This window comes from Astatotilapia calliptera, chromosome 18 (assembly GCF_964374335.1).
Source record: "Astatotilapia calliptera chromosome 18, fAstCal68.1, whole genome shotgun sequence".
NCBI classification, from domain to species: Eukaryota; Metazoa; Chordata; class Actinopteri; order Cichliformes; family Cichlidae; genus Astatotilapia; species Astatotilapia calliptera.
In genome coordinates, this window is record NC_137439.1 from 34,438,606 (window position 1) to 34,450,752 (window position 12,147).

The 12,147-nt window shown below is 43.5% G+C and overlaps 1 protein-coding gene across 2 annotated transcripts in view; it reads left to right on the forward strand.

Moving 5' to 3' along the window:
* Positions 1–12,147, forward strand: part of paxip1 (PAX interacting (with transcription-activation domain) protein 1) — a 32,699-nt gene that overhangs the window by 13,181 nt on the left and 7,371 nt on the right. The window contains exon 9 of one of the 2 annotated variants that reach the window (XM_080292587.1): positions 1,494–2,226. In XM_080292587.1, the coding sequence (XP_080148713.1) occupies positions 1,494–2,226 (733 nt within the window). The remainder of the gene's footprint in view (positions 1–1,493; positions 2,227–12,147) is intronic. The other variant, XM_080292588.1, reaches the window with a different exon arrangement.

The following is a 12,147-nucleotide window of genomic DNA, read 5'->3' on the forward strand; positions in this document are numbered from 1 at the left end:
CTAACTTTTGTGCCGGTACGCCTAACTTTTTAAAGTTAGGCGTACCGGTACGCCCATGGCAAAAAGTTAGTCTAGAGCCCTGAGTTAAGACGTACAGCTCTGCTATCATTTCCGACATAAGTGAAGACAGGAAAGTAAACAGCAGGGACATTTGTAGGGTTACTGAAGTTTGGCTAGCTGGTATATAATGATGTGCTACGTGGTCGCTAGTGACACAGCTATGTTAGCTGGAGGATAAATACTAACTTATAATTTTGTGTTGTGTGTCAGAACAATGAGGTGACTGCTGTCTCCAGGTAAAAACAGGAGGAGTGACACACCTGCTGCTGTCAGACCTGCAGCTAGAGCAGGGCGATATGACCAAAAATATTTATCACTCTATATACATTTGAAAATTTGCGATAACGATATAACTGACGATATAATTGACACTAGACAAAATACTTTACAACTCCACAACTTTATTAGTGCAAAAAACCATCAATGTATTTTCTCTTAAACAAGCAGCTGTTTTTTATTTTATGTGCATTAAAGTTATATAAAAACGTAACAGTGCAAATTCCTCGCTGACAGTTTACCCAAAAGGCATTTCCAGTGGAAACTGGCCGACATATCCTCAGCATAACCATGTAGAATATCCACAAAACCTAAAAAGAGCTTATACACACACAGTACGGTAATATTATGTTGAAGCAGAGTACGTATCACTTCGCGAGGCTCCGCCTACGATAGCCGTAAAGCTCCAACAATCCATCAAGCGGTGCGGCTTCGTAGCTTAGCAAAGTCGTACTGAAACATTTGACAGATTTTCGAGCGCCGTGCACATAAAATCGTTTCGAGGTCAGTAAACACAACCAGAGTTCATACATAAGGCACACGGGATTAGTTACTAACTTAGTTACTTTTTTGAAGAAGTAACTAGTAACTATAAATAATTACTTTTTCAAAGTAACTTGCCCAACACTGGTTATGTTATCATCAAGACAAAGTAAAAAGAAGAGACTTAATCTCATACAACTGTCTTTAAATCGGAGAATAAAAATAAACAAGATTTTTGGAAATAAGTTTTGGGACTAAACAAACTATAAAGACACAGGAATAATAGGAGTTCTGAGCTGTCTCAGATAAGCAGCAAGCAGGTCAGCCAAGATGAAGGTACTTCACCTCATTTTTCTGGAGGTGACTGCTGTTGTGATTTGGCGTTGTTTAAATAAAATTGAAATAAATGTTTTGATCTGCGTCAGACAAACACAGTCGCCAGTTTGTCCAAGAGACTGTCAGTGAATGACAGGCTTCTGGAGAACACAAAGTTGTGTGGAAAGTCTGACTCTAGACAACCTGACACTAGGGGCTCATGCTCCTTGGGTTGTTTCTTACAGCGGGCATGTTTCCAGATGTGCTCCTCATGCCTTTTCCTTTTGAAAACATCCTCAATTTGCTGTTCCCCCAGCAAATTCTCATTGTCTCATTTCATTTGATCATCTCTTTTGTAGATTATCCAGCCTGCTAATCAAACAAAGCCACTGGAGCAGCAGACGAATCAGAGTCATGCTCAGACCCTGAACAGCACCAATGTTCTTCTCTTCAATCAGGCCAAACTGACCAGTCAGCCCCTGACAGCCGAGCAGCAGCAATTACTACAACAGCAGCAGTCAAACCAGGCCGCTCAGCAACATCAGCAGTTATCACAGCAACCACAGCACCCCATGATGCACCTTCAGCAGCAACAACAGATGATGCAGCTACAACACCACCCACAACAACAGCCACAGGCTGCTCAACAACAAGGGTTCCCACAGTTGCCTCTACAGCAGCAGCAGTTCCTACAACAGCAGCAGCAGCAACAAATGCACCAACAGCAGATGTTTTCCCAGCAACAGCAGCAGCATGTGTTCTCCCAGCAGCAGCTGCGACCTCAGCAGCCCTTACGGCCTGGACTACAGCAGTTGCAGCAGCAACAGCTGCTGCAACAACAGCTGCAGCAGTTGCAGCAGCAGCAAAGAATGCAGATGTTACAGCAGAATCAACAGCAGATGCACCAACAGCATCTACAACAGCAGCAGCACTTCATGCAACAGCACCATCAGATGCAACAAAAGCAGCATTTGCAGAACCAGCATCAGAACCAGCAGGCCGTGCAGCAGCAGCAGACAGCTATGCTGCAGCCACCGCTCCAGCAGCCTCCTCACGTCTCCCAGCTGTTTGGACACGAGCCGGGCCAAGAAAGTGAGTGAAGTCTTGATTACTGTGGGCTAGGGTCACATTTATACTGCTAGAACTAAAGAAGGCCAGAGTGAAGCTTCCCTCATTGTATTTAAATCATCACATTAAAAAAAAAATCATTTTCAACCCAACCATCCACGTTCAGACCTTTTTTCCACACATGGAAAAGTGTGAAAATTAAATGACTGAGAAATTACAACAGAGAAAAAATAATTTTGTTTAGACCTACTGCCCTGTAGGAGTGTGTCTGAATCTGAAGTTACAGTTTAAAAGATCAAAACATTTAAAGGTACGGGAATAATTTATTGTCGTAAAAAGAAATGTCAAACAATTAAGAGCAATGAAAAAGGGATTAGTAGTAATAGTGCAAGAATTTGAATAATTTATGAATATGCTAGATTGTTACGTTTTTAATATCAGTACAGTTGTAAGACTGCTGCAGGGCAATGTGCACGTCAAAAACGTGGGCCTTGAATATGAAAAGTATACACATGTTTTCCAAGTTATAAGAGTTAAAATAGCATTTTGTTCATTTTTGTGACTTAGAAAACTTTGATGTGAAATTCTAAGTGTCTATTGTTGCATCATTGTGTAACACAACTGGGGTGGCTGTAGCTCGGGAGGTAGAGCAGGTCATCTACTGATCGGAAGGTTAGTGGTTTGATCCCTGGCTCCCCAGGGTTTGAACAATGTTGTTTGAATTTTAGTTAGTAAACAATTAAAAGCATAGAAGGGAATGCTTGTGTGAATGTGGCATGTAGTATAAAGCGCTCCGGGAGAATAGAAAATCACTATATAAGAATCCGTCCATTTACCACAACTATATACCATTCAGATATTCACTAATTGTTTTTTGGACTTTTAATCATATTAAGTTTGTACAGGACAGTTTGGTTTTAGTTTTGTTTGTTTTTTTTTTTAAATAATTTTTACTCAGACTTTTGATTTTTGATGCATCTTTCACAAATTATAGATCCTGATTCATTTCTATGGTAAGAGAAAATTTCAGGTTCTTAAGAGGGGTGAATGGGCTATTTTATTAAATTTATCTTTTTTCAGTTTAATTCAATTCAGTGGAATTTAATTTATATTGTGCAGTTGCGTCAAGGCACTTTATATTGTAAAGACCCCACAATAATACAGAGAAAAGACCCAACAGTTAAAGAACACCTTTTAAGCAAGCACTTGGCAACAGTGGGAAGGAAGAACACCGTTTGAACAGGAAGAAATTCTGGCAGAACTAGGCTCAGGGAGGTATCTGCCACGGCTGGGGGTGAGGGGAGAAACCGAAAACAAAAGAGAGCCAGAGTTTACTAAAAATGAATACAAATTCCAGAAAAGTTGGGACTTTCTTTTAATTTGAAACACTTTGAAATCACATGAGCCATTTTTTTTTTATTCACAACAAAACAAATAACATGACAAATGTTTAAACTGAGAAATTGTACACCTTCATCCAATAAATGATGATTTTGGGTCCTTCGCTCTAGTTAGCGGTGAGCACAGTGCATGTGAAGGGCCTTAAGGTGCACATCTCAGGACTGTGGGAGGAGCTGGAGTACCTGGAAAGAACCCACACAGATTCAGTGGTGGATTCAAACTCGGAACCTTCTTGCTGTGAGGGAACAACTGCTTTGGTACAATCATTGTCTATACCCAAACTTTGGCCCATAAAGTTTTTATTTCGATGTGATGGCTTGAAGTGAGCCAAATATAATTTTATTAGGCCCTCAATAAAGTAGCTGCATGCTCTACCAGAAGCTGCTGCAGTCTTCAGGAAATTTAGTACAATGATTTTCCATACTTGCTCTGCTCTCTGCTATAACAACATCTAAATTGCTTAGACTCAGCTAGAGATGCTTCAGGTTCTTTGTGGTGGGCTTGTTTAAGGGCCTGACAGAATGAGTGTCACGTATAATAGTGATAATAATTAATAATAGTAATAATTTATATAGCATTCTTCACAGGATAAGAACCACAAAATGCTTCACAATAATATAAAACAGATGTGCAAAAACAACCCAATCGATCATTTAGCACAAATCTAATTAAAGCCAGTCTAAATAAATGAGTCTTTAGCTTTTGTTTAACTCATTCACTGCCATTGACGTCTATAGCCGTCAATGGCAGTGAATGAGTCAATGGGTTTAACTCATTCACTGCCAATGGCTGGCAGTGAATGAGTTAAAAGAATGAATATAATCAAGGCGATGTAAAGATGGAGGCAAAGCATTCCACGTCTTCGGGGCCGCCGCTCTAAAAGACTGATTTTGATTAGCCTTTGAGATGATGATGTCAGAGATGTAGGCAGGAGCGTCACGACTCAGAGCTTTGAAAGTCAGTACTAAGATTTTTTTTTTTTTTAACGAATTCTAAAACGTACTGGAAACCAGTGTAATGAGAATAAAACCAGCTCTCTTTTTCGTGTCTTTGTTAAGAGCTTTGCAGCAGCATTCTCAAACAAAGAAAAAGGCTGTTGCAATAAGCGAGATGAAATAAAAGCATGATTAACTATTTCCAATTCAGATTTAGACAACAGGGTTCATAAATATATATATATTTTTTAGCTGAAAGAGGCAGTTCCTAATTATCTGTCGAGAGTGTTGCTCTAGGGATATGGTAGACTCAAAAAATAACACTGAGGTACCTGAGGCTCGGCTGAACAGAGGAGCCAAGAGAACCAAGATGCTGTTTGATTACAGATATTTCGCTGTCGGGAGCAATAATTACTGTTTCGGACTTCTCTGAGTTCACCTGCAAGTAAGACTGCCACGATTAGTCGACTAGTCACGATTACGAATCGGCGACGACTAATTTAATAGTCGACGCGTCGTTTGAAGCTTTGTAAGATCCCAAAAGGTGCAGGAATAAGTAGCAGGATTTAAGAGTGTAATAGCGGACTAAAACAGAAGATGGCAGCACTGCATGTCCAGAGATGCAAGCTGGACCCCGAACCCTGAAGAAGAAGCTGTGTGCGGTAGAGCAGGGCGATATGACCAAAAATATTTATCACGATATACATTTGAAAATTTACGATAACGATATAACTGACGCGAGACAAAATACTTTACAACTCCACAACTTTATTAGTGCAAAAAAAACCATCAATGTATTTTCTCTTAAACAAGCAGCTGCTTTTTATTTACAGTGGGGCAAAAAAGTATTTAGTCAGCCACCGATTGTGCAAGTTCCCCCACCTAAAATGATGACAGAGGTCAGTAATTTGCACCAGAGGTACACTTCAACTGTGAGAGACAGAATGTGAAAAAAAAATCCATGAATCCACATGGTAGGATTTGTAAAGAATTTATTGGTAAATCAGGGTGGAAAATAAGTATTTGGTCAATAACAAAAATACAACTCAATACTTTGTAACATAACCTTTGTTGGCAATAACAGAGGTCAAACGTTTACTATAGGTCTTTACCAGGTTTGCACACACAGTAGCTGGTATTTTGGCCCATTCCTCCATGCAGATCTTCTCGAGAGCAGTGATGTTTTGGGGCTGTCGCCAAGTAACACGGACTTTCAACTCCCGCCACAGATTTTCTATGGGGTTGAGGTCTGGAGACTGGCTAGGCCACTCCAGGACTTTCAAATGCTTCTTACGGAGCCACTCCTTTGTTGCCCGGGCGGTGTGTTTTGGATCATTGTCATGTTGGAAGACCCAGCCTCGTTTCATCTTCAAAGTTCTCACTGATGGAAGGAGGTTTTGGCTCAAAATCTCACGATACATGGCCCCATTCATTCTGTCCTTAACACGGATCAGTCGTCCTGTCCCCTTGGCAGAAAAACAGCCCCATAGCATGATGTTTCCACCCCCATGCTTCACAGTAGGTATGGTGTTCTTGGGATGCAACTCAGTATTCTTCTTCCTCCAAACACGACGAGTTGAGATTATACCAAAAAGTTCTACTTTGGTTTCATCTGACCACATGACATTCTCCCAATCCTCTGCTGTATCATCCATGTGCTCTCTGGCAAACTTCAGACGGGCCTGGACATGCACTGGCTTCAGCAGCGGAACACGTCTGGCACTGCGGGATTTGATTCCCTGCCGTTGTAGTGTGTTACTGATGGTGACCTTTGTTACTTTGGTCCCAGCTCTCTGCAGGTCATTCACCAGGTCCCCCCGTGTGGTTCTGGGATCTTTGCTCACCGTTCTCGTGATCATTTTGACCCCACGGGATGAGATCTTGCGTGGAGCCCCAGATCGAGGGAGATTATCAGTGGTCTTGTATGTCTTCCATTTTCTGATGATTGCTCCCACAGTTGATTTTTTCACACCAAGCTGCTTGCCTATTGTAGATTCACTCTTCCCAGTCTGGTGCAGGTCTACAATACTTTTCCTGGTGTCCTTCGAAAGCTCTTTGGTCTTGGCCATGGCGGAGTTTGGAGTCTGACTGTTTGAGGCTGTGGACAGGTGTCTTTTATACAGATGATGAGTTCAAACAGGTGCCATTCATACAGGTAATGAGTGGGGGACAGAAAAGCTTCTTACAGAGACGTTACAGGTCTGTGAGAGCCAGAGATTTTCCTTGTTTGAGGTGACCAAATACTTATTTTCCACCCTAATTTACGAATAAATTCTTTACAAATCCTACCATGTGGATTCATGGATTTTTTTTTTTCCACATTCTGTCTCTCACAGTTGAAGTGTACCTCTGGTGCAAATTACTGACCTCTGTCATCATTTTAAGTGGGGGAACTTGCACAATCGGTGGCTGACTAAATACTTTTTTGCCCCACTGTATGCATTAAAGTTATATAAACTTTAACAGTGCAAATTCCTTGCTGACAGTTTAACTAAAAGGCATTTCCAGTGGAAACTGGCCGACGTATCCTCAGCATAACCATGTATAATATCCACAAAACTTAAAGAGGTTATACACACACAGTACGGTAATATTATGTTGAAGCACAGTACGTATCACTCCGCGAGGCTCCGCCTACGATAGCCGTAATGCTCCGACAATCCATCAAGCGGTGCGGCTTCGTAGCTTAGCAAAGTCGTACTGAAACATTTGACAGATTTTTGAGCGCCGTGTACATAAAATCGTTTCGAGGTCAGTAAACACAACCAGAGTTCATACATAAGGCACACGGGATTATAAGGGGCTCTGTCGACTTTCAGAAAAATCAAAGGATTGATTTTAAGTGCGCCGTATTTTCCAAACAACACGGTAATAACGACGGCCCGCTAGCATGCTCTACCAAAAATAGTGTTCGGTTGTATCTGACGGACGAAAGCTAAACCAATTCCACACCACTGAAGCTGCAGCATTTTTACAAACCAGTTCTGGTTCATCTGTTTCATTCAACGATCCGCTTTCGCTCTTCTCATTCTGTGTCACCGCCATGCTTTTTTCACCATGTGCGTATGAAAACAAAGGCACTGTGCATGCACGTTTTACCCATATTCTATCGCAATATTTCATTTTCTTATCGTTGCCCAACATTATACTATTACCGTGAACGGTATGAAATGGCCCAGCGCTAGTGTCCGCTTTCATAGCTGTGTCCAAATTTAGTGGCTGCATCCTTCGGAGGCTGCATTTGTAGGCCGATTACGTTACAGCGACGCGGCAAAGCCTGTCCAAATTCGAAGACTCCCCTAAATGCGGCGGAATAATGCGTCCTTCATTTCCCCAGGTTTGAAGAATGGGTCGGGCGTATCCTTCGTGGCCCAACCTATCCCAGAATTCATAGCGCGGTCCAGCCAATTCCAGTTTCCAACAATGGCGGCGGCTACTTAGTTTGAATATTACTCTTATGACTGTTTCTGGGTCACAAAATAAACTTTTGACATATTTTCAGGTGAGAATGTAGCTGTGTAAACTTCAAATATCTGCTCGGTTTATCAAGACACCACATATTTGCAAAAAGTTCTCCGATGTTTTTGGAGACGTCTGTTACAGTACTTCCGGCGCCGCTCCGAGCTGGCAGCCAGTATCAGCAGCTCCGAGCTGACAGTCCTTTTTTCTCTTTAATATATGTTTCTCTGTTGTTTTGTGTTTGTTTTTGTTTCCCCCCACAATGGAGCTCAGAATTCTATCGTGTTCTTTATTACATTTTTACGGCGTCTTTGTCCGGAGAGCGCTCGGAGGTCCGACCTCCCATTGTTTACAGCAGGGATCAGCTGTTAGCCCTTGGAGCCTCCGTTGCCCTGCCTACCGCCGAGCAAGCTAACATCCCCCGCGAGGTGAGGAGGAAGAGACGTAGTTCTTGGGCCGGGACCGGGCGTCGCAGTAAAGTTAGCAGGTACCGGCCAGCGATTCCATCTATTATTATGAGGAATGTGAGATCTCTCCCCAATAAAGTAGACGAACTGGCAGCCCTTACCCGACATCAGAGGAGCTACAGGGAGTGCAGCCTGATGTGCTTCACAGAGTTTATCTATCAAAGAGACGCTATGCTGTAAGGACATTGAGCTGCTAGCAGTTAGCATGAGACCGTACTATCTACCGCGAGAGTTTACACACGTGATTATGATAGCTGTGTATGTCCCGCCCTCTGCTAGCGCTGCAGCAGCCTGTGAGGTCCTGCACACTGTAACCAGCAGACTCCAAACACAGCACCCTCAGGCCCTTTTCCTGATCTCTGGGGACTTTAATCACATCTCCCTGTCCTCCACTTTCCCCACCTTCACCCAGTATGTCACCTGCTACACCAGAGACAATAAAACATTGGACTTATTGTATGCCAACACCAAGGAGGCATACAGCTCATCACCTCTTCCTCCCCTGGGGGGCTCAGATCACAACCTGGTTCATGTCCATCCTGTGTATAAACCTCTGGTACACAGAGAACCAGTAGTGAAACGCACAGTAAGGAAATGGTCGGCAGAGACTGAAGAGGCCCTGAGGGACTGTTTCCGTTCTACTGTGTGGGACAACCTCTGCAGCCCCCTGTAGGATGACCTCAACAGCATCACAGACTGCATTACGGATTACATGAACTTCTGTGTGGACAACACCGTACCCATCAAAAAGGTACGTTGTTTTTCTAACAACAAGCCATGGATAAATCCTGAAATTAAGGCTCTCCTCAAGGAGAAGAAGAGTCTTTAGATCTGCAGACAAACAGGAGCTGAGAGTTGTTCAGAAGAAGCTGAAATGGAAGATAAGGCAAGGAAAGGAAAACTACAGCAGGAAGATGGAAGAGCAGCTGCAACAGGACAACATCAGAGGGGTTTGGAACAGCCTGAAGACAATCTCAGGACAAAAACCAACCCCCCAGGCTGCAGGAGACTTGGGGTGGGTGAATGACCTAAATAAATATTTTAATAGGTTTGATCAAACACCCACCCCTCCCACAGCATCGTCCCCCCTGCTGCAATCTCCTTCATCTTCAGGGCCTGCCTGTCCTTCATCTCAGGACTTCACACCTCCCAGCTCCCAGTCATTACACCCACCCCCAGCTTCTGTGGACTCCAACATACACACCCCTCCCCCAAAATCCTCTCTTTCTATCTCAGCACTTCAAGTGAGGAATGAGCTTCGCAAGATCAAGGTGCGGAAGGCTGCAGGTCCAGATGGCGTCAGCTCCAGGCTCCTGAGATGCTGCGCAGATGAACTGTGTGGCATCCTAGGATATCTGTTCAACCTGAGCCTGTCACTGGGGAAAGTATCACAGCTGTGGAAGACCTCCTGTGTGGTACTGGTACCAAAGACCTCCCATCCCAAGGACCCCAGCAGCTACAGGCCGGTAGCCCTGACATCGCATCTGATGAAGACCCTCGAGAGGTTGGTTCTAAACCATCTGCGCCCCCTGGTGAGGTCTTCATTGGATCTGCTACAGTTTGCTTACCAGCCTGGCATTGGGGTGGAGGACGCCATCATCTACCTCCTGCACCGAGCTCTGACTCACCTGGAGAAGCCTGGAAGCACTGTGAGGATCATGTTCTTTGATTTCTCCAGTGCTTTCAACACAATCCAGTCACGACTTCTGAGGGACAAGCTGGAGCTATCAGGAGTGGACGACCACATGTCCCAGTGGATACTGGACTACCTCACAGGACGCCCACAGTATGTGAGGACACAGGGCTGTGTCTCTGACACGCTGGTCTGCAGTACGGGGGCCCCACAGGGAACTGTGCTGGCACCGTTCCTCTTCACCCTCTACACTGCAGACTTCTCCATCAACTCCCCACGCTGCCACCTACAGAAGTTCTCTGACGACTCTGCCATAGTCGCCTCATCACAGGTGAGGACGACTCAGAGTACAGACAGTGGACTCTGGACTTTGTGGACTGGTGTCAGCAGAACCACCTGCTGATCAACGCCAGGAAAACCAAGGAGTTGGTGGTGGACTTCCAGAGACGCAGACCCACCACACTGACAGCGGTGAACATCCAGGGAGTGGACATTGAGATAGTGGACTCTCATAGGTACCTGGGTGTTCACCTGAATAATAAACTGGACTGCAGCCACAACACTGATGCTCTTTACAGGAAGGGTCAGAGCAGACTCTACCTGCTGAGGTGGCTGAGGTCATTTGGAGTCCAGGGAGCGCTTTTAAAGACCTTCTATGACTCTGTGGTGGCATCTGTCATTTTTTACAGTGTTGTATGTTGGAGCAGCAGTTTATCAGCAGCTGAGAGGAAGAGGCTGGATAACCACATCAGGAAGGCCAGCTCTGTTCTGGGATGCACCTGGACCCAGTGCAGGTGGTGGGAGACAGAAGGACTTTGGCCAAAATAACATCTCTGATGGACAGTCTCCCAGCCCATGCATGTAAATGTTGCTGAACTGCAGAGCTGCTTCAGTGTCAGACTGATGCATCCTCGATGCATGAAGGAGCGTTTCTGCAGGTCCTTCCTCCCTGCAGCTGTCAGACTGTACAATCAGACCTGCTCCCAACAAACATAGATGTTCACATCAGCGCTGTAACTGCAAAAAGTTAACCGATTCGCACTACAACCTGGTTTGCCTCTTATCTGTAGTTATTTTTATTTAATTTAATAACTGTACAGTACTCTGTATATAGTAACCATTGTCCTCAATGTAAATATGTAAGAAAAATTGTGTATGTTTCTGCTCTGTGTCCTGCGTACTGTTTGTTTGTATATGTGTCTTTTTGGCTGCTGTTACAACCAAATTTCCCCTTGTGGGACAATTAAAGGATTATTCTATTCTATTCTTACCCACCAGCTCGATAGCTAGCTGGGGTTCGAGGCTCACTAGAGCCGGCGAGAACACCGGACTCCCGGCACATCGTTTTCAAACCCCCCGCGGTCTTTCGCTACTCAGGTTAAACATGATATATAAGTCACTCAGATAATTTAAAAATGTTATTGTTTGGCTTTTTTCAGTGTTTTATTTGTTCCTCAGTAAATTGGTTTGACTGAGATTAAAGTTATAGTTTTCACACAGCTGAATAAACGTCAAAGAGAGAACTGATAAAACAGAAGTGTGAGATGGTCGAGAGTTTACTCCAGTGTGCTGTTATATTTTAAAATGTTTTTTAAATTTTTTTTAAAATATTTTTAAACCTGAGACAATCTGCAAATTTCATTAAAATTTAATAAACTATCATCTTGTCTTTATTTTTAGTTAGCACAGACCTTAAACACTTCAAGCTGTAAGCTAATGATAGTTAAATAAGAGCAGATGCTGCTGGTGCAATAAGCTGTACATTTTACATCCAGTGGATGATGATCTGATTAGTCGACTAAAAATAATTGGTGACTAGTGACTATCAAAATAATAGTTTGTGGCGGCCCTACCTGCAAGCCACTGTTCAGTGGAAGCTAAACAAAGCATTTAAAAAGAACAACTTTTGAAGCTGAATATTATCAGCATAGAAGTGATAAACAAATCAGGGAACTGACTAATTATAAGTCCTAGAGGTGTACAGGAGAAAAAGAATAGGTCCAAGAACTGAACCCTTTGGTACCCCACTAGTCAGGTTCTTACAGTGTGA